Source organism: Camelus bactrianus, chromosome 9 (assembly GCF_048773025.1).
Source record: "Camelus bactrianus isolate YW-2024 breed Bactrian camel chromosome 9, ASM4877302v1, whole genome shotgun sequence".
NCBI lineage: Eukaryota > Metazoa > Chordata > Mammalia > Artiodactyla > Camelidae > Camelus > Camelus bactrianus.
Genome location: NC_133547.1, coordinates 25,744,512 through 25,767,145, shown reverse-complemented (window position 1 = coordinate 25,767,145; position 22,634 = coordinate 25,744,512). Strand labels below are relative to the sequence as shown.

At 52.5% G+C, this 22,634-nt stretch overlaps 1 protein-coding gene across 4 annotated transcripts in view; it reads right to left on the bottom strand.

The window, feature by feature from the left end:
* Positions 1-4,097: 4,097 nt before the first annotated feature.
* The window catches only part of LRRC8D (leucine rich repeat containing 8 VRAC subunit D), a 93,367-nt gene continuing 74,830 nt past the window's right edge, over positions 4,098-22,634 (bottom strand). For 3 of the 4 annotated variants that reach the window (XM_074369896.1, XM_045513153.2, XM_074369895.1), the window contains exon 2: positions 4,098-7,513. In XM_074369896.1, coding sequence (XP_074225997.1) covers positions 4,935-7,511 — 2,577 coding nt within the window. In that variant the 5' untranslated portion in view covers positions 7,512-7,513 and the 3' untranslated portion in view covers positions 4,098-4,934. Of the gene's footprint in view, positions 7,514-17,654; positions 18,124-22,634 lie in introns of those variants that run through there. The other variant, XM_045513154.2, reaches the window with a different exon arrangement.

Genomic DNA, 22,634 nt, shown 5'->3' with positions numbered 1-22,634 from the left:
GACCTCCAGGACCTTCAGGACCTCAGCCTCCTGTGAGGATGACGTGTAACTGGCTATAATCCCATCAGCCTCCCTTCCTGGGGCTGCTGTGGTGACACCCATGGCACGGCCGCCAGCGGAAGCAAGCGGGGGGCGTGGAAGTTGGTATAAACCATCAGCACCACCAAAACCCCGATTCCTTCCCAGCTAGAGCCCCGCAGGGGCTGACGGCAGAGGCAGAAGCCGGCGGTGGTAGAACCTTTGGTCGCCAGCACCCTCCTCTTCCCAGCTGCTACTGAGGACAATCCTGCCCACATCTGTACGTGCCTGTAAGTCGCTCGGATATCCTTGTGTTATGTTTCCTTGTTATGTTTCTTCGGGGGGAGGAATTAGATTTATCCATTTATCTGTCTATGTATTCAATGAAGGTGCTGGAGATTGAACCCAAGAGTGCTGAGCATGCCCTCCCCCTCTGAGCTGTACCGCCCGGGTACCATCCTGTTAAAATGTAGATTCTGACTTGGTAGGTCTTTAGGTCCTGCCGCACGTGCCAGAGCCCCATTGGCAGAGGTTCAGACAAAGCAGAGCTGATTCCTCCTTTCTGCAGCCCTGCTTCTCGGAGTTGCCGGGGCCCGGGCTTCTCCTGCCCTGCGGCTCGGACGTGGCCGGTTTGCTGTCCTGCTCGGGACAGCCTTTCCTGGACGCGGCTCTGTCCCCGCGGGTTAACCAGCAGGCCTGGGGGAGGGGGAGGCCCGCCCATCTCCTTACGGGCCGCTCCAGAAATTGCACGCTTCACTTTCATTCCCACTTTTTTGGCTAGAATTTAGTCACTTGGCCACATCTAGACCCAAGGAAGGTTGGGACATATTTTATTTTACACACATTTTATTCTGTGTTCCCAGGTGTCCACTGAAAACCCCATGGCCCAGGAAGAGAGAATGCGTTAGGGGAGGAGAAGTCTCTGCCAGCTGGGGACGGAATAACAGCGGGCTGTTACTGAGCGCTCACTCCTGCCAGGCTCAGTGCCTTAAATCATCCCCCAAAATGCCATTGGTAGGCACTGCTATTATCCCCATTTACAGATAAAGAAACTGAGGCTTAGAGAGATTAAGTCACTCGCTATGGTCGTGAGACTGAGGCAGAGGCAGGATTCAAGTTGCGGCACTCACTCCAGAGCCTGAAGTCTTAGGATAAAGAAAGAACTGATGGTACAGTCAGCAGGCAGGACAGGAGCAGCTTCCAGCATCAGGGGTCCCACAGCAGCAGGGCGGTGGGTCACGGGTCAGAAACGAAACCTGCAGGGTGGACCGAGCTAGACACCTTACACATTTCCACGAGCAAGTCCACGCTTACCTGGGACGATTTATACGTGATGTTCCCAGAGGCAGAGGGGTGCAGGCAGGACAGCTGTCCTCTGGCGTTTTAAGGTTGGCAAGTTAAGGGGCTTATTCCACTGCTGTTGTTGGCATGACCGTCCCCCCAGGCTGGGCCAGACTTGGGGGGCGATGGCTGTGGCCTGCTGTCCTGCTGCCTCCTCCCCCTGCCACCTGCTCGCGGCAAACACCGCTCTGAATACCTGGTGCACGTGTCCCAGAAGAGCCACCGCCGGCCACGACCCGACGGGGCCACTTCTTTGTGTCCCAGTCACAAGTTAGAGGACACTTGAAAACTGTTTTCCAGGGTACTTTTCTTACCCTTCTTTTCATGAAAGGGGCTTTTTGTTAGCGCAGCCTTTGAGGATTCAGTTGATAAAGGGACCATTTTACTGAAACGAATTACTGACGTAAGTGCTGCCAGACGTCTTCGTGGGAGGACAGCCCTCTGGCTTCTGTTCAGCAAGGTGAATGGGACGGCCAGTGGGCGCTGGCGTCAAGGGCACTTCAGAGTCTGCTCCAACAGCAACTTAAGAGTTTAGTTGCTGGTTGAAGCCGAGCCCAGGGGAGGCAGTCAGAGAAAGTACTAGCAAAGCTGTTAATAAAACGTGACGTTCTCCTCAGTGGATGAAAAGCCTCAAGTATCTGCACTGCTCTCCAGGACCTACGGAGAACGAGCTCTTCCTACCTCTTATTAAACTGCTAAATCTCCTCTGCTGAGAGTGAGGGCCCAGGAGCAATCTCAGCTCATCTTTCTGAACCTGTGAAAAAGCCGATCGATCATCTCTGCTGAGCCAGCTGAGTGTTGGTGGGAAAAAAGTCAGCCAAAAGTGAGCTAGCTGGTTCTCTCTGACTTTGTGGGACTCGCACAGACGTGGAGCATTTAAAGACACTTTAAAATAACTGTCTTCAAATGGTGCTCAAGGGAGTTTAGAAAAAAGAAATGAAAATGCTAGCAAGCCAAACTTGCACACTCCGACTTGTGTTTCCATGTCTCGAGCGTGTAGTGCCGACATAAACCTGTGAAGGCACGTGGGTTGGCAGTGCATTTGGGCCCATATTTCATCTGCTGTTTTGTGGAGACTCCAAGACCCGGGTATTTAAAATCTGTTAGATGAGTCAGCATTTCTTGGGAAGCTTCTTTTAAAACAGGGCTGTTTGCAAGCAGTGGCAAGGAATGTAGCCTTTGAACCAACTGACCGTGACCTCTGAAGGGTTCAAGGAAACCATCAAAGGCTGGTAAAGTCCACAGAAGTCTGGGTAAGAGCAACGCCACCCTGGTGCTATCTGATGGCACGCAGCACCGATCAGGTCTAGGTGACCGAGCCCCGAGTACTGATAAGGAAACAGGTGCCGGGGCGGCTGCGGTGAGGCTGTGGGCCAGACACTGGCTCCCACAGGCCTCCCCTCTGGCAACAAGGCGGGTCGTGGGTGTGCTGACACTCGTGCCCGTCAACAACAACACGCACCTGTTTTAAGGAAAGAAGCAAGCTTCCTAGTCCACAAAACCAGGATCCTAAGATCTGGCCTGTCTTTCTCACAAGCAAGACACTGTGCCATCCTTCCACAAAGGCTGTGCTGATTTCTGGTGGTGGCGTCGCTGGGCAGGGAGAACGGTGCTCGGTGTGGCTGGTGGGGCGGAGACATGCCAGAGCGTTTACACGCAGAGCTCCTAAGTGCAGGGCCTCCCTGACGCTCCGCCTTAACTAGACGTATCCCCCCTCCCCAGCCATGATTCGCGCACGGATTCTGTACACCTTCTCTGCCACAATCATTTGTATTTTTTGCCTAATTGATATTCTCTCCCACACTGTGTGGTAAACCGCCTTGTAGTCAGCGGCTGTGACTTACTGCAACAGAGAATCAATCCCCCGTCCCCTGAAGTAGTGAGGCACACAGCAGGTGCAACATCAATGCCAGCGGATGTATCCGTGGGTGCGGAGGGAAACGGGAGAGGCGTACACGGGAGAGAACTGGCCGACACCGAACACCTGCCACTGTCCTCCGACTTCCTACGCCCGGGCTTCTATGAGCTGGTCTTCTTTCTACCTCACGTCTTTTAGGAGGAGAGGGCGTGGCCAGGACTCTGGAGCTGGGTGAGTCCCTAACTCAGCCGCAGTGGCCGCAGCCCTTCCCGTCAGTGACAACACCTCTGGAGGCGCTCAGGGGCCCTAGGGCAGGCAGCCCCCCACCTACTGCCGGCCAGCAGCCCCAGGGGTCAGCCTGGGGGGGAGGAGCAAGGATGCGAGCTCATCTCTTCGCGTTCTCCTTCAAGCTATGCTAAGATGTGGCGAGAGACCGCCCAGTGCTTCACTGAATGAGTCCAGTCTTGTAAGGAGAGGATACCACCTTCTCAACCAGAGGGCCAGACAGTCTCTTCTCCTGAAAAAGGCACTCCTGTAGAAAGGCCTATAAGTACCTGCCAACCAACACCCGAACCGATGGAAGGGAAGTTTTTGATTTTCTGAAATGGATTTAGACACTTTGTCAGCTAAAGAAGGAAAAAGCATCATCTAAAAAGCACATTCTGCCCGCGTTTTCCTGGGCACGCCCCCTCCCCACTGCAGGCACGCACAGCAAGTACAGCCTGCCACTAAAATGAGCAGAGGTAGTCTGGTTTTCAACTCACTGAACTACGAGTCCTACTTTCTGTCCGCGACAGTGAAGAGGGCAAGTGATGCAGTGACACTTGCTTTGACGTTGCGTTGCCTTCCACACGGCGATACACTGGGAGGATGCTAATCATTAAGGCATTAAAATTTTTATTTTGGTTGTAATTAAATTTATTTTAAAATAACATTTTCTATTTATTGGCAACCCTACAGTGTTGACAGAAAGATGTATCATATAATCACAACTCCAGACTATGGGAAAACAGCTATTAGTTAGGAGAGCATTATTTTATTTTTTCTTGTTATTTATTCTTAAAAAACAAACAAACAAAACTCCCTCAATGATCTACACACCTTAACTGCATTCCAGGCCTTCAAGAGTGTAAAATCTGTAAAATGGGATTCTCAGAAGCAGTAGCACCAGTTAAATATGCTAAGAAGTGCTTGTTTGAGGTGCTTTAAATTAGAACAAAAAATAAATCGACATTTCAGCAAACCTAAATTTACACGATTGGACCTGATGTGTCGTCAGTGGTCTGAATTAAAGCAATATTGCACCAATTAAGCAAAGTAAATCAAGACACCTCAAAAAAAAAAAAGTGGCAGAGTAAGAAAATGTCAATTTAATCATGTACTTTAGCAGGCAAGCAATTTGTAAACATTTAGTAGCGGCAGCATCCAAGTTACAAACAATTTAAAAAGAAACCAAGATTAGTGATTACAATTTTTCCTTCCCTTTCCCCAAAAGAAAAAAAAAGAGAGCGAGAAAAGATTTGGAAGTGAACACCTTAAAACACTACAAACATTGAACATTCAGTGACGTCTTCTACCAGCTTCTATGCATCCTCTCTGCGTTTTACGTTCAAAGATGCACCTACTCCTAAAACGCATGTCTTGCGGTAACTGGCACATGAGCGCCTGCAGTCCAGGAAGCTGCTCCCGCACGCGGGAGCGCGTGCGTCGTCTCGGGTTAAATCCCGTTTGCAAAGGGAACGTTTATGTCTTGATTCAATGCTTCTTTGACTTCCAGGGGCAGGGTGTCAAAAAGGTGATCTTCCACAACAAGCCCGCTTTTCTTGAGCAGGCGGCACTGGCCCAGCTGGGCTGGCAGGCGGTCCAAGCAGTTCCCCTTCAGCTCCAGCTGCGTGAGCTGGGAGAGCTGCCCGATCTTCTCTGGGAGGGACGTGATGCAGTTCTGCCCCAGGTTCAAAGTCCTCAACTTGACGCATTTGAACAACTGCTTTGGCAGAACGTCCACTTTGTTCCCCGTGACATGCAAATGCTGCAGGTTCTGAAGCAACCCTATTTCTACAGGAATCATGGAAATGTTGTTGTAGCTTACATCTAAACATCGGAGTTTCTGTAAACTGAACACTGCCACGGGTAATGACTCGAGCTTGTTGTTAGAGAAATAAAGTGACTCGAGGTTTTTGACGTGGGTGATGGAGGGAGGAATGGTGACAATTTTATTATGCCATAATTTCAAGCAAGTCAGTCGTTTCAAATGCTGGAAACTGATGATTTCCTCAATTGTGCGGATGTTGTTTGACTTTAAATCTAGTTCCTGTAAGTTGGAGAGGCTGAAAATCGCATGTGGAATCCTCTCGAGCTCACAGCTCTGGAGTTCGAGCTCGGCCACGTTCATCATTTTCTTAAGGCTGTTCAGTACCAAGAGTTTCGTGCCGTCATTATGGATGACCAGCTTGGTAAGGTGTGGGGCCACGTCGGTAATGTTGGAGGGAACTTTGGTCAAGTTGCTCTTCACGTGGAGGATCTTCAGGTGCCGCAGCTCCCGGAGGGATTCAAGCCCGATCATCTTGTTGTTTTCGGAGTTCAAGTTGCCGATCAAGTACAACTCCCGGAGGTTTTTGAGCAGATACACCCAGGCGGGGATTTCAGCCACATCCGTGAACTTCACGTGAAGGCATCGCAAGTGATCGCGCAGAAAGCTGAAAGCAGTCTGCTCCACTTTTGCAGGGCAGTGGCAGAGGTGAAGCTCTTGGAGGTTAGTCATCTGAGAAATCTTCGCAGGGATTTTAGCCTCTGGAATCAGCTCAAGCTTCAGCACGTCCAGGTCCGTGAGGTCAAAGACGGCGTCGGGCACCCCCGACAGCATGAACAGGTGCAGCTCCTGCTTGTCCTGTGCATTGCGCGACACGTGCTGCCTCAGCTTCTCGAAGGTCCACTCGTGGTTCAAGCTAATCTCCCTAAGTTTATTTTCACTGACTTCCGACAGGAACACCCCGAAACGCTTGGAGTAGAGCTGGTCGTACTGGTCCACCATGTGCAGGAGGAACGCGAAGTCATTCTTGACATCGGGGATGTCACTGAAACTGCTCTCCTCTCGGACCTTCTCAAAGGAGTACTCCTTTAGAGGGATCCGGAACAGCCAGAAGAGAGTGTAGAGGCAGATGGAGCCGTAGACGCAGATGATGGAGATGTAGCTGACGAGCAGCTTCTTCAGCATGTAGGCCATGTTGTGGGTGCACTCGAACTCCTCGTAGCCTGTCAGGTGCTCTACTTCGGGCTTGCAGACGTGCTCGAAGCTGATGGCGTTGACGAAGTTCGCGGTGTAGCACAGGATGAAGATGAACTTGGCCGTTTTGACAACGGTCTGGACCACGTAGAGTTTATAGATCAAGTCGCTGTCTTCCACGTGCGCGCGGAACTTCCTCACTTTCTCAAACAGGGCTTTGGCCTGTTCCCCGTCCTTTTTATCCAGGATGGTCATGCTGGGGACTTCGATCACCGGCTTCTCGGCTGAAAACTTCAAGCCCGCCTTGCTGATCATCGGGGTGCTGGCGCTGGGGCTCCCCTCGTCGCTGCTGGTAGACACGTGCTTGGGCAGAGTCTGGGCACCTGCCATCCTCTGCTTGTTCTCCTCCGAGTCTTCGCACGCTGTCTCTGACAGCGCTTTGGTCGTCCAGGGAGATTCGAAGCACTTGCCTAGTATTGAAACAAAATGTTCCACTTTCGAGCATGTTTTGGGATACTTGAACCAGAAGTTGCTGCTGACCATGAGAATGATCGTGTGGATGAGGGCAAGGTACGGGAAGTACTTGGAGTACCAGGGCAGCGCCAGGTGGTAGCACATCTGGTTAATGAACACGTACTGCTGGAAGTCCAGGTTTGTTTTTCGGCCTGCGGGGTCCTTCTTCTCTTTCTTCGCCTCCTGACCGGGAGCTGTGGCGTCTGCGTGAGGGTGCGTGGCTCGGAGAGGCATGTCGGGTGTCACAGCAGCTGCGCCAAAGGAAATCTCCTTCGCCGTGCGCCCGTCTCGGCCTTGCTCTGTGGCAGATTCCGCCCTCGGGATGTGGGTGGTGACGTCGGCACTTCCCGGGGGCGTGTGTGCCTTTGAATTTATAGGAGACGGCAGTACCGGCAAGCAGACCACCTGATCTTTGGTAAGCTGCATGGTTCCCGCAAAGATGGCTACCATCAGCATGACGACAGCCAGGTAATCCATAAACACATCCCACCATGGTTTCAGGATCCGGTAAGTCGGCTGGATGTCATTGAGCGAAGCAACCTCCGCAAGGGTAAACATTCCTAGAAAACGAGGAAACGAAAGACATTATTACAGAGATGCAAGCGAAAACACCAGATGAGGAAATGCTTTCTTCTTCTGGCTGCTTCTTCCAGTTTCTCCAGCCAACACGGTTTCCTCTACCTGGAGCACTTCCTCCCCACCGGCCTTCACCAGGCCATCGGGCATCTGCTGCCTTTCCCAGGAAGCGCACCCTGAGTCTGGGTGAGGTGCCTCTCTGATGGGTTCCCACAGGACTCTGCCCTTATCACGCCGTGGGAGAGCGGCTGTTCACTCGTCTGCTCCCTCGTGGGGTTATAAATTCCATGGGAACAGCGACCCTGCCCCTCTTCCTTACTGCGACACAGCCAAGGCCTGGCACAACACTGACACTCAGTCAGTGGAAGACCATGTGGGCTGCTGAGCACCATCGTCGTCATCGTCACCATCAAAACTCCTCACGCACGTTTACTCACTGCCCACACGGGGTGCCGGGCAGAAGAGCATCTTAGTAAACTTAATTGCCACCACAAAGCATTTGGGCCCATGCAAAAATAAAAACTCTAAGCCAGCCCTCTCCATAAAAACAAATAGCTAAGGCCCACACGGCCAAGAACCTGTGGGATCCTCGTAACCAACGGCAGCTTCAGTGGTGGCTGTCACGCACCCTGTGCTCGGGACGGGCTTGGATCCCAGGAGAGAGGAGAGGGGGCTGGCTGCTCTCCTCGGGGAGTGAGCAAAGTTCAGAGGTAGGGGGTGGAGAACACAGCATTCACTCTGAGCCTGCACGGCAACCAGCTCGGCCTTGCCCCTCCCGGCAACGCCAGCACGCAACGACCCCAGCCTCGGATGGCTCTGCCCACAGCATGCCATCCACACTGCCCATCCAGGGCTCTGTGCGCCTGCCGTGTCCTCCAGCTCATTACCTTTTCTTTCTTTCTGTCGCTGCCCTGGGAATGCGCTGGGACACCACACTGAGGCTTGGCCTCAGCACTGTCCCAAGGCACATCCAGGCTGGGGTCACAGGCCAGGGAAATCCTAACCGTCCTCACCTCTCACCTCTGCCTGCTCCATCTCCCCAGCCTGAGAGAAGCGGCACGCTCTCCCTGGGGTAGAGGACTGAGTCTGCCACGGAAAAGAGAGTGCAGAGGTATGAGCACACAGGGTGCAGTGGCTCTGGCCAGCCACAGCAGGGCGTACACAGATGGAACACGGCCCGGGCTCCATCGCCCTTCACAGCCTTGCCCGAAGCGCTACTGCGTCCCCCGGACAAGTAACGAAACTGGCTCGCGGGAGCTGAGTTGTGTTAGTCAAAGGAACAGCGGTGGAGCCTGGGTTTAAAATCTCGCCCAAGGCCAAGCCGCGTGTTCTTCCTACCGGATTCCACCGCCACTCTCCTTTCCTTCTGGTGCTGGCTTTACAGTCTGCAGACTGCTTTTCTATAGAACATCTGCACTGACTCTCACCGTAACCCAGGAAGCCAGGCAGTACTGTCGTCCAGGGACGAGTGAGGAAACTGAGGCACAAGAAACGTAAGTGACCTTCCTGAGCTAGTCAGGGGAGAGCGCTAACAGAACCTTTCATCTTCAAGTCTCCTTCTCCATCACGCTGTCATCCAAGGGCTGGCTGCTGAAGAAGGGGCCTTCTCACCATTGTCCTTGGCTTTGATGAGAGGAATGAAATTATGGAACCACCACCGTCCCTAAAACAACCTCTCGTGACATTCGCTCAGCATTCAAGAAAGCCAGGAGCCAGGTGCCACGGAGGGGAGTACAGGAACGGTGCAACCTGGCCCTTGCCCTCAAGGAGCTCCTGGTCTGCGTGGAACAATAAGCGATAAGTGTGCTATTACAACACGGAAGAAAATGGCTCTGATGGGGGAAACGCACGCCTGCATTTGGTAGGTGAGAGGACATCACAGAGAGGAGGTTTTTAAGATGAGACTGGAAGGAAGGGGGCCGTCACGGGATGGTGTGGAGTGGAAGCAGTTCCAGCAGAAGAAATAGGACGTCAAAGGCACAGAGGCATGGAGAAACGGTGTTACAGAAACTACAAGTGATTATTAAAAGTTACCCCATTGTCTGTCCATCATGCCCCGTACAGACACCACACTTGATGGCTAAGTCACAAGACGGATGCCAAGGCGTTGATGGTTTAACTCGGTTTTCAGGACGTGCCTGGGCCGCGAGGCAGGAAACCAGCACTGCCCTGGCAAGCTCTGGCCTCAAACATGGGACGTCCATGAACTGCCTGACAGAGTGTCCTTTACCACCTGCTGGGGCTCGTCCTAGAGCAGCTACTCACAGAGAGAATGTACTTCGAAGCCAAGGAACACAACCCCAAGTACGTACTGCAGGCCTGAAGTAAACATCGCAGGGAACGGCAGAGACGTGCTAATGCACGGTGGTCGGCACTCTTGCCTCTTCCTTTAGCTCTTTATTTTTTTAATTAATTAATTAATTTTGGGGAGGCAGGTAATTAGAGGGACCAGGGAACGCACCCAGGACCTGTGTATGCTAAGCAGGGGCTCCACCGCGTGAGCTATGCCCCCCGCCCCCGCTTAGCGCTCAGTTCTGAAAGTCAGGGCCCACGTGTGGGAGCCGGACACGAGGCCTCACTCGTGGAACGGCATGGAAAGGCCTCTAAATCGCCGGCTCCGCATTTTGTCCCACACAGCATCAGAGGTCCTTCTACAGGTTAATGCTACGTTCCCCTGACCAGGAGCTCAGGCCAACGGAACTGCAGAAACGCTTCAGTCCCTACAGGCCTCACTCAGTGTACCCTCTACTGCGAACTGCACTTCATTCAACAAATAGTTACAGGGTGAGTAAACTCCGTGCACTGGACAGAGCGTCTAGAGATAAAAACAGGAACAACAACAACAACATGAGTCGCTGTCCCTCCCGAGAAGGCCGCCTGGAGGAAACAGACAGGAATAGGTCCTGGGCAAAGGGCCTGAGTAGCCCTGACAGAGAGCCCCGGCCGGGAGACCTCGATGAAGGACCCGGAGAAGGCCCTCCCGAGCTGGTGCCGTGCGTGAGGACCGCATGGTTCCGAGGCCTTTACAGCCGTAGCTTCATCCAGTTCACCAGTGGGGTTTCTAAGGGGAGCTCTGCTTGTATTTCTAAGTTCCCTGCTTCTTTCCATTTGCGAGATAGATGTCTTCGACCCAAACTGAGCGTTTCCCTCTTAGCCCTGCTTCCGGGGAGTGCCACTGGCACACGCCTGTAAGTGGGCAAAGGGAAGTGAGGAGGGGCCCCCCGCCACCCCGAGCAGCTTTCCAAGGTCCGGGACGTTCGCCACGATCTCCTCCAGCTGCCTCTGGGACAGAAGGCCCCTCTGGCCCCAAGCCCACGGGCATCGGCTCTGGGCTTGGGCAGCTGGGAGCCCGCCCGTTTTTATTTCTGGTTTGGTAAAAACTGCTAGAAAGTACTTGAGTACCTTGCCCTGGGGCCATCTTACTAACCCTCAAAACACGTCTCGAAGTTAGGAAAAGACACTCACATACTGACACAGCACACCTTGAGTAGGGAGCGTATTTAGTAAAAAAAAAAAAAAACAAACAACAACTTGGCAGTTTATCAGGAAACCTTGGCCGTCAGGACTAACAGCGAATGCAGAGCCAGACAGCGGCCACTCAGGGCCCGTCTCACCGTGAGCTCCACCTGTCTGTCTGTCTCCTTTTCTCCCTCCACCTGGGTCTGAATCCCCAACCTAAAGGGAGAGGAGTTCCTGTTGCCTGCATGTCCCCCGGGCAGGGCCCAGTTCAGGCACCGAATGACGGTCTGTGACTGAATGAACCACACAGGCCTGCGACAGCATTCTAGGAGACGGCTCAGAAGGCCCTGTACCTGGGAGCCAAGTGCTGTCGCTGCCAATTACAGTGACATACAAGGTCACTACTAACTACGCCAAAGGCAAATGGTCAGCTCTGACAGGCGTTCTTCAGTGTCCAGATGGGCAGCCCTACACAGTCCTTTGAACAGGTTACCCTGAAGGTAACTCATTCTGATAGGCCATCTGCATGCCAGTTCAGCTGGTAATTAAACATTCCACAGGAAAACAAAAAGGCAAAGACAAACACGGGCATCCCCTCACCAGGACAGAAGACCCAGGTGTGATCCCCGAGGGAGAGCAGGTGACAAGCCAGCGTGACCCCCAGGGCCGAGGCAGGCGAACGTCAGTCTGGCCCACAGCCAGGGGCCGTAGGAGGCCGGGAGGCCGGAGCGCCCAGGGGCAGGCTCGCGGACGCGGGAAGCTGCCAGGGCCTCGGGTCTTCCTTCTCCCTGTCCGCACGGGGGTTTGCTACCTGTCCCCACAGGCAACGGACGCAGAAGTCCTGACTGCATCTAACTGCGTGTGCACCGCTTACCGGAGTCAATGAACACTTAAGTCAGAATGCCGTGTCCAAACGAGGAGTGAGTGCCCAGAACGTGGGAAGTGCTTGATACAAGTAGCCACTGTTATTATTCACCGTGTTGCATAAGGTGTCTCAGTAGAGAACGCTGCAGAAAGACATCTTTACCCCCAGGTGCAGACAGAGGTCCGTCTTTCATGACGACTGATGCTGAGCACTGTGGGGTCCGATGCTCTCCACTGAGCGGCGGATTCCAAGAAACTCAGCTGCATTTTACATACACATTATAAGCATTAACTTGTAGCCTGAATCTTCATTTAATCACTCACTCGCTCATCCTTCCATCCATGAAATACAGGCTGCGTCGTCAAATGTCACCACGAGGCACACCCCTGGAGAAACCTTGCTGAGCAAATTCAGACCCACTTCCTTCCCCACGGAGAGAAGCGTCCGTGTCACCAGGCAGATAAAACGGCCAGCTGAGGACAGCGACCTGGAGAGGAGAGGCAGCGGCAGGCCCGCCGTGCAGGCACAACCCCAGCTTCAGGAACCCACCCCACCCCCAGGCCCTTTACAGGGCCCTGCACCTCTGTTTGTATCTCTAACTTTGTGTTCTTTTTCTTAAAGAGCCCCCTCCACTCCCGGCTCCATTTCAGATTCCAGAAAACCTGGACCTTCCCTGCTTGCCTGGAATCATGAAGGCGGATTAACAGGGATTTTCCTCCAGGTGGCAAGATCGAGGAGGAAGTTGTGACTGAAGTGAGGGGTGAAGAACAAGTGCAGGGCGGGCTGGACCAGAACGTGCAAAGGCCCCGTGGAGAGAGAGCAGGAGAGCAGAAAACATCAGAGCAACTGGAAGAAGCTAGAGCCTGGAGCTCAGGGCGTGAGAGCAGGGCGTGGGTGGAGATGACGCCACGGGAGCCATTCTGGCGGCTCCCACCTCAGGGCAGGCGGACGCCTCTGATGCGCTTTTAGCTGGAGGTGGGTGACATCAGACTCGTGTCTCTTAAAAGGTCACTGCAGGCCTAGGGTGCCAGTTAGTGAGGGGCGACGTGAGATGAGGAAGGCAGCTGTCCGGGCAAAGGATGGAGGGAAAGACGGGGCTGTGACTGGTGGAGAACTGAGAGGGAAAAATGCGCGGATGTATGCGCTGGCAGGCCAAAGAAGCAACAACAGGACTTAATGACTGCAGGGGAGGGTGAAGGAGAGCAAGGCGTCCAGGATGGCTCTCAGATTTCTTCAATCCTCCACTTCACTGCTCCATACCCTTCTTCTTTCATATCCATTTACATGATTTTATTGCACCTGGATTTTTTTCATAAGCCCTTCAAGTCCTTTTTTCCCCTCACACACCTTCCAGAATCCTTTATTTTATTTTTTCAAGTCCTTTGAAAAAGTAGGCAGATTACATGTAATAAATACATATTTATTTATATAAGCCCTCACATGGTTGGGCATGAAATCTATAAGCTTAGTCTGAAAACCATTGCTTTAGTGCTATCAACATACAGATGACGGACGGCTGTCTTTGCATAACACTTCTGGAGTGAAGCACAATTTTAAAGCCAAAAACAGCCTGTCCTCATCTGTCTCTGGAGACCACACGCACACGATGTGTCGCACAGTGATGTATATGCCGCGCACTCAGAAGGGAGCCGGCTGTAAGAATCCAACAGCCTAAGCCTCTGCTAACAAAATCTGGTTTCTGGGATGAACTAAAGGAGAGAACAGTAAAAAAAAAAAACAAAACCAGGGAAAGGAAGCGTAGTCTCACCATTCACTGAGTTCTCTTTAGGTCAGTATTAAAGTGAGTTTACATTTTATAGGTGAACAACAGCCAAACGGCGGGGCAGCAGTAAAGGGGGGGCAAAGATACAAGGGGTAACGGAGTGGGAAAAAGAAAACCAAATACTTTAAACCTGTACAAAGATAACCGAGAAATGGCGTAACCTACGCACACATCATCTCCAGTCGCCTTTTACTGAGCTGACCATTTGAACTAGAATTCAGTTCTTGAAACGTCAGTCACGTACTGGATAGGAACGCGGCTTAAGGCGTGAGGCTGCCTGAGATTTCACCCATCTCCACCTCCTACCGATTCACCTGTGAAACGGGGACACAGATAACGTCTCACATGACTCACCATGAAAACCTGGGCCTTTGTTTTCCTTATCAGTGAAATGGGGATAAAACACCACTGTGACAAGATACACGCGTCACCCTCTGTAATGTCAAGCCCACAGGTGTGCTCACCGGGCGCTCCCACCCCAAGTACTCTCCAAGATTGGCCCTGGGTGTCCAAAACACTGGGGGAGGGGGAGCGCCTGAGGAAAACCCAGGATTGAAATGTGGTGGAAGCAGAGAGGAAAGACGACCGTGAAGGCTTTGCGGGTGAAAAAAAAAATGAAGAAAAAAGAAGAGAAAAGAAAATCAAGAAAACGAAGACAAGGAGTTGACGTCAAAGAGAACAAAGGTATGAATCAGACAAATGCCGCAGAGATGAAGGGCAATCGCAACTCCTGAAGACCGTTAACGCCTCTGACAACACGGCTGACCACAGTGGGACGCGACGCATCGTGAACGCCAGAAACCACCTCAGGGTTGACTGAAAACCCGCAAAGGGCTAGCCTTTCAGCGGAACACAACCAGAGCCTTCGTCTGGGATTAGCCGTGGGAGATCGGCAGACCTGGCAGAGCCGCACCGTTGTCCTGCTTCACGGGAAAGCGCTGTGCGTACTGTTCACTCAGTCTTGTTTCTCAGGACTTAGCGTCTCTTTGTGCAGCTCTTGTGAAAACTGCAAATGATGTTTAGAAAAGCAGGTCTGATAGGACGTTCAGCGGGAAGCCCTTCACCAGCCACGGTGCGCGTGGCGTTCGCGTGCTTCTCCTCTTCCCTAAATTACAGCGGACCAGCGGAGATGTGACAGACAGCCACCGTCACCATGGTATAATTTATCACATTTCCTCCAGTTATGAAGAATTACTGGGGCTGTAAACCTGGACCACGGCTGGGCAGCCCACAGTCTGTAAAAATCCCTAAACCCTTTCGTACTGGGGAGGCACACGATTACTTTGCTTGTACGTAATCACTTCAGTTATAAAAAAGTAAAATTTCTAATTCGGTACTCTGTGACTTATTTCAGATGAGCTGCTGTTTTGAAGATTACACGAAGATCTTTGACTTTGGAGATTTTTGGATATTTACTTTCCGCTAAAGTATGGCATCTATGTGACTCTGAAAACAACGGCCCAAGATGACACTTCTGAAACAACGTGTGAACACTTGGGTGCCAGCGGGGCAGCACGTTTGTTTACGCCTCTGCTGTCCCGCTTGCAGAGGTCGCCATGGTGCTTCCCGGCCCCGTTCGGGTCGTGGCCCACAGAGGAGGGGGCGTCTGGACACGCCCTGGGAGAAGAAAGCCGGTGAGCCAGGCAGGCCCAGGCCTTCGGCTCCGCCCACGTGAACTGGTGCCGCGGCCACCTGGTGCCCATTCCTGGCGCTGTCGTTGGGAATTCCAGAAAAAAGTATCAGATACTGGATGTAAACCAAGGTCTACATCTTCTAAGTGACAGGATTTATTAGGCGGGAGCAAAGATGGCGGAGCAGAGACTCACGGCTCATCCCCGCCCACAAATACAACAGAATTACGTCTAGACTTCATCCTGCAGCGTGATCATTTGGGAGTGATTAAATATCACCTTCCTTTCTTCCTCACGAGAGCCCCAAACAGTAAAAACAGATCTTTACAACCAAGAAACCAGTGGCTCATTTGTGCCGTTTTACATGCAGCGCAGGAGAACTGTAGCAGTGACGCCCCCGCCTCGCTGGGCCGGCACCGTCGGGCAGAGGCCGCTAACGCAGAGGCCGCGAGTAGCTGCCCAACGCTCAAACACGCACACTTGGCGGCAGGGGGGGCCTGAGGCGAAGACAGCTCACCTCGCCCGTCAGAGGCTTCAGGAGACCTGTGCTGTCCCGAGGCCATCAATCCCACACCGTTCCATTTTCACCACGTATTTGGCTGAGGTGATGTGACAGCGCTGAGAATGTGCACGTAACAGAGCAGCGGGGGTAGTCCTTCCACCCCCGGAGCTCAGGCCCTGCCCACGCCTGCCTTCAGTGCTCTGGAAAAGTGCTTCTGAAGCGCGCACCACCGCGCCATCCTGCCCAGGACTACTTCGGGTGAGTGGTCCTGAAGCAGCCTACCCCGAAGCGAGGGCAGAGCAAGTGTATGACCGCCAAGAAAGCTGCGACAGTGGGACCAGCAACGGGCAAGGGACGCAGACGCGATTCACCTTCTCAACTGGAAACCTGTTCACAGCGACAGACTCCAGACAAGGGGAGGTGCCAGGAGGAGGCGTCACTGGGACGCTCCCAGGAAAGCCAGAGCTGCTGTCGCCCGAAGCGCAGGCTAGAAATATCCTTCACCGTTCCGTGAGGCTGTCTAGATGCTCCTCAGGCAGCTCACCTGCAGACGCACCCTGGCTTAGGTGCCTCCCGCCGCAGTCAGTGCAGAGCAGCCTCAGGACCGTCTTTACTCCTTCGCGAATGGGGACTGGCCTTTTATCACGGAAGCATGTTACACAGTGTAATTATTTTTTAGCAAGAAATCTAGAATTAAAAAATTCTAGAAACAGACATCTGAACAGCATTTCTCACCCTTGCGCCCATCAGCATGTAGGCGGGAAATAATGGTCTTTGTACAAAACGGAAAGCTGCTGAAGCTAGTCCCAGCGGGAGTGCCCTGCACGTGGGCTAAGACGCTTTGTATTTCGGCACACGGGTACTTACGCTGTGACCTGCGGGCCACAGCCCTGAGAAACCGACCCAAATTATGCAACGCCCCAACAGGTGAAGTTTATTTTCACATCTGAGAGTGAAGAACACAAGATGGCAGGAGGAATGGCAACTCCACTTAGAAAGCGAATATGTCAACACCGCCTTTCAGAGAATGTTCTGAAGATGGTGATAAAATGCTTCCAAGAGTTGTGCCGAACGTGAGCCCATGAACAGTGTGGCAGAGAAGCAGAGGGAAGCTCCACGCCGCGAGCGCTAACCTGCGCATGCGCTCACACATCAGGTGCCACCGATTGTCACCACAAAAGCCTGAGCTGAGGGTAAGAGCTACAAGCTGCCCTTTGTGTTTATACACCCTTAACCCTGGGTGACGTGCCTTTTTTGGGAGCGGAAGGAAAAAAAGCATTGAATCCTATGACCTACGTGTTGCAACTGCCGAAACCTTCCAGAGTAGGTCCAGATGAGCTAAAAAAACCCACTCATTTTCTCCCAGCTTGACTTTCCAGTCAACATAGTTCTTTGTTCCCGTGATAAGGACAACCAAGTCCTTCCCAGAAGTCACTCTCCCGCCTACGTCCTGGCCACAGCAGTCAGCTGAGCTGGTGCCCCGCTGCCCAGCCAGAGAGAATACTGCGCAGCCTCATCTTCCAGTGACGGCTCGTGACCACGCTGAGCGAACGGGTGTGAGCAGTGGCCGCCCGCTTCCTGGCCACCTCCAGGAGGACCAGGCTACCCTGCCCGCCCTCCTGCCCCCTCTCCTGCCGGCTAGAAGCAGGCAAGCGGGCACAGCCGTGGGAACCATGGGCTCAAGGCAGAGCCGTCCTGCCAGCCCCCGGCTGCTCTCACTGGGCTGTTACATGAGAAGGAAGTATCTGTCCTGTTTAAACCGCTCCACCCGGGGTCTCTGTTACAGCAACTTAGCATGTGCCATCATTTAAAACCTTTTTGAATCACTAAAAAAGTGCCTCTTAAATAAAAGCATCTAGAAATAGAAAGATTAGGGCAGACTGACCTGTGAGTGCTCCGGGTGCCTTCCCAGGACACACAGGGGAGGGCTCCCTGCCAGCAGGGCTCAGGGGACGGCAACACCATCAGGTCTAAGTTACAGAGGCAGCAAGGAGTCCCCACAGGGCCTGAACAGGGCCGGCCACGAGGCCAGCACGCCAGCTCAGAAAGGGTTCTCCCCGGAGTACAGAAGGCGGGCTGGAGGGAGGCGAGACTGGAGGATGGGAAACGAATGAGAAAGCTTTGTTTATCAAGATGATTTCCAAGTAAATTCAATTTTTCAGCTTAAGGAGCCAGAACTGGTACAAAAAATTTAAGTGGGGATGTCCAGCAGTCAGTCGCCCTGCATCTCAAGAGAAGGACCTGGGGTGGAATTACATGTTGTGGCTCATCCGTCCACGGAGGATGAGACCACCCACAGGAGTCGACAGAGAGAAAGGTCAAAGGGCCCAGGGGTCACTACCACTCAGGGGACGTGGAGGAAAAGAGGGCTCAGCACCGTAGGGAGAAGACAGGGTCAGAAGGAGGAAGAGAACTTCGTACTGGAAGCCAAACGAGGCGGCACTTCAAGGAGCGAATGGAAAGCAGCATCACTTACCCGGGGGAGGGAGCTGAGGAGTAAAGCCGGAGTGCCCCTCGGCCACGCAGGCCCCGGAAGAAGCCCGGCCACCGCGGGCGGGAGCAAGTGGGAAAGGGAATGTTGGCGTCTCGGAAGTTGGCTGGGGAGAAAAACCAAACCTGGGAAAGCAGTGAGAGGGGAGGCTGGGTTGCTGGATGGAAAAGAGCAGGGAGTTGGAAGATAAAAATAACAGCATGAGGAAGCACGGAGATGGTTTTCATACGCTGTCTCTTATTCGGAGCATAAAGGTAAATTGTGCACCATAAACACATCTCTACGGGGCGGTCTGACTCCAGGAGGGAGCATGCTGTCCTGACTACGTGACGGTGTCAAGATTAAGGAATTCATAATTTGATGGAAATTCTTCAACAGAGTCTGGCTGTATCTTGTTTGCTTTTCCCTTCGGTGAGCTGGTAAACATTAACCTTGCCAACCACTGTGTTACCTAGCCAGTCGTAAAACTTTAGAAGGTCCTTTTTGGGGAAAGTCTAAAGGCAAAAAAAAAAAAGGTGCCTTGCAAAAATAATTGCACAACTCATATAAGTTTGAAAAGAAAACACAGCGCGTGGTCATATGACTGAGGAGCTCTGTACGCGTTCCCGCGATCCATACGGGGTCAGGATTTCTCACCCACTGAAACTCCCTTTGAAGGTTGAGCATTAAAAGAACTCAAGTCAGATTATACTGAAAGGAAGAAGGTGGGAACAGAAATATTTATTATTCCTACGGAGGGTGTTAGTGACCTAAAGCGGCTTCATTCTCTGCCCGTTTCCCTGGCCGCAGCACGGAGGGCAGAGGAGGTGAAGGAGAGCTGCTGTGTGTTGAGCCGCCATCCTTGGCCACATCACTGAGACTTCCTCAGGCGCACAGAAGGAGACAGAGCTCCAGGCCTACCGAGTGACCACGTGCTCACACACCTGACCTTGTTCCACCGCCCCATCCTCCCTGAGCAGGAGTGTCACTGTCCTAGTTCTGGAGAAAAAGTGCAGCCAAGATCACAGAGCTAAAGTATCGCTAACCAGGGTCCAAACCCAGATCTGACTGACCCTCCCAAGCCCACACCTGCCCCTGTCAGCTGGTTTTAAATCAGAGATTAGCTCAAATTAAATTAAATCCCCCCTACCCCTCAAATTTACAAGCTATTAGACAGAAATCTGAAGTGGAGGAGACGAAACCCTGGGGTTCAAAGGCTGCCTCGGGACACAAGGAGCAAAGTTTGAAAAGTGAAATTACAATTTACAGCTCGAGCTCCATTGAACGAGAGGCTCCCTTCACGTCTTTACCACCTCAGGTTTTAAAGGCGCTGGCTTGGATTCCAACTAACCTGATCCTCACAAGCTACTGAGAGACAAAGGAACAGCGTCAGCTTCATTTCTTGGCTGAGAAACTGCGGCAACGAGGCAGCGGCGCCGCGGGGCTGAGGCCCGGAGCACACGCAGCCGTGGGCACCGCACAGCCTCCACCCGGCGTCGGCCTCACCGCGCTTGCCTTCAGAAGGCGCTGCTAGCAAAGCCAGACCGCGCACCCTGTGTAAGCTTGTCTGAGTTACGGACATTCCCTTTTTATTCTGAATTCATCCAACATAAACTGCAACTATAATTCTATAAGAGTAACGAAGTCACCTGGCCGGGCAGTCCTTCAAGGCAGCATGTCCTGGGTCCCACTGAGAGCGGCCCACCGCCACAGCTGTGCCTTAGGGCCAGTGGGGGGCCGGCCAAGGGCTGCGATCAGAGCTGAGACTCCCTCCGCGAGCGGACGGGCTGTGCTCGCTGTCTGCCTCTATTCTGCTTTGCCAGATGAACCTCCTTCAGTACTTCTGAGAAGAGAACTGCTGGGGTCTCCACACACATTCTCTGCCTCTCAAATCAGGCAATAAAAAATGCCATTAGAGAACATCTTCCCACCCATTGCTTTTAGTTGTGGAGTCACTGGCTCCACAGCCGAAGCCACCAAGCTGCATCCTGGTGATCTACACCTCCCGGCTGCCTTCCATAAACTGGCGGCATGTGAGGAAGCGGTGTGCTTGCTAAATGACTCAGGCCTTTACTCACTAATAACACAACCACAAGGAGAAGCAAGACCAGGCCTGAATGGCACAAGCTAACTGAGAGACAGTAACACACCACGTGCGTCAATCACAGGCCTCCGCTCAGTCAGACCGTTATCAACCTCACAGGGCTCCTGCCTGGTGAAATCTGCCTTCATTGGTTTCCTTTCTGTTGTTGTTGTTGAAAAACAGAAAGTGAGCCAGCCCAGGGCATCATGGGGATTTCAGACACAGACAGACAGACAGACAGACAGACACACACCCCTTAAAGCCCAAGTGAGGACAAAAAGTTTTTAAGAAGACACTAACAAGGAACAGGTTGAGGGTATTTTCCACTGGTTTAAAAATAAAGCATTCTACCCTACAAAAAAATAAATCTCAGAATTCTAGAAACAGGAAGCAGCAGCTGGATTTATCACCCTTCATTTCCTGAGAGCTGCAGCGAGGAACTCCCCATCAAGGTCAAAGCAATGGCGGGGGCCGCCTCCTCCCGCTGGACGCCCCACCCTGCGTGGCTGCTGCTGACAGTGCTGGCTGGCCTCTTCCAAACCACCCTGCTCACTTGGTCTTACAAAGCCTTCTGTGCCCAGGCCCTGCCTCTTGAGAAAGTGAAACATCAGACTGGAATCTAAACACACATCTGTAACCGTCCAGGTCCTAGGAGAGCCCTGCATCCGCCTCTCCTGGGCTGTCTCCCCGAGCTCTAGGACACCACCTCGCCCGGGGGCCTCTGCGCCTCGCGCTGACTGGTGGCTGCGCTGCAAGGGCAAGGGGGCGGGGTGCCAGCTCCCGTCAGCCACTTGTGTTTGTGGCTGAAGGACTTCAACTTTCTCAGCCTCACCCTCTCGCGGGTGAATCGCCAAGGAGACACCATCTATTTCACCAAAGTACAGTGAACAGTAAAGGGACCAGGAGATTGAAAACACTTTGTAAATCACACTTAAATAACAACAGACTAGAACAGTGACACACATCCTCCGGAAGGGGCTTTGCCGGTTCCAAAGCTTTCAGGAACATCATTTCGTTTCGTCCTCCAGATGACACCCTGGGATCCGTAGCAATGGTGGCGGCGGCACCGCCATTATCACTGTCTGATAAATGAGCCAGTCTAGGACACGTAACAGGAAAGCTGTGTCCCCGCTCCTTCAGCAAAGCATCCAAATCATCTGAAAACACTTCTGGCAGCGCATGAGTGGTGAAGTATAAGACTGGGAGTCACGCAAGCCGATCTGGTTTCAGGTCTGCTACTCTGGGCAAGTCCCTCCGGGCAATGATTCATCCATCTGTCACCAGGCCAGTGGGAGACAAAAGTAAATTAGACCTGGTCCCAGCACTTGAAGAAGTCACTCAGAGGCAAGGGTAGGAGGTGGAAAGAAGTGACATATAAACAGATTAATTACAAAATAGTATTTACTTAAAATACAGAGAATGAACAAAGTGCCTTGGGATCGCAAAGCAGGAAGTGACTAACTCTGTCTGGGGGACTCGTGGGGGAACCCGCTCCTCTGTGACTGGGAAACGAAGGGCATCAGACTGCGTACTTATCAACGTCCCTTTTGTGGCTAAACTCTGAGAAAATTAGGCCTAGAGAGATCGCCAGCAATGTTAACACACAGCACCACTCCTCTTCCACGTCCACTCAGAGCCAACACAGCATTTAAGATAACCAAGATACCTCAAGTGATAGACAACTGTATTTCAGAAAATGATGAAAAATAAGATTTTGCAGAATATGACTGAAATACAAATCATGCTTGTATGTCCGTGGAAGCTCGTGGGAGCTGGGTCTACAGTCACCCTGATGTGCAGCAACTATGACACTAGATCCTAGGGCCAGACGGTCTGGGTCAAACTCTTGACTCTACTGGTTACTAGTTTTGCTACTAGGCAAGTTATTTGATCTCTCTGTGCTTTAGTTATCTCACCTGTGAAATGGTAGTGGTGGCAGGAGTAGTGTGCTGGGGGGAGAGGAGGAGAAAGAGGAGGAGGAGGAGGAATGAGGATGGTGATGATGGGGAAGATGGGGAAGATGGTGAGGATGGTGAGGATGGTGATGGTGGTGAAGATGATGGTGGTGAAGATGGTGCCACCGCCTCCCTCAGAGGGCTGCTGTGAGAATTAAACGAGCTAATATACACAAGCACTTAGAACAGTTCTCGGCACAAAGTAAAGGCCACGTGAATCAGCTGCTGTTGTGATTTGCCAAAGTGCAGTAACTAGCGTTTTTGGTTGCTCCTCTGAAAGTACCCCCGTAAGCCTGGAAGTTTCTAATTTGGTCTCAATCTGCAATTTCCACTTTGCAGAACTGTACGGGAAGTTCA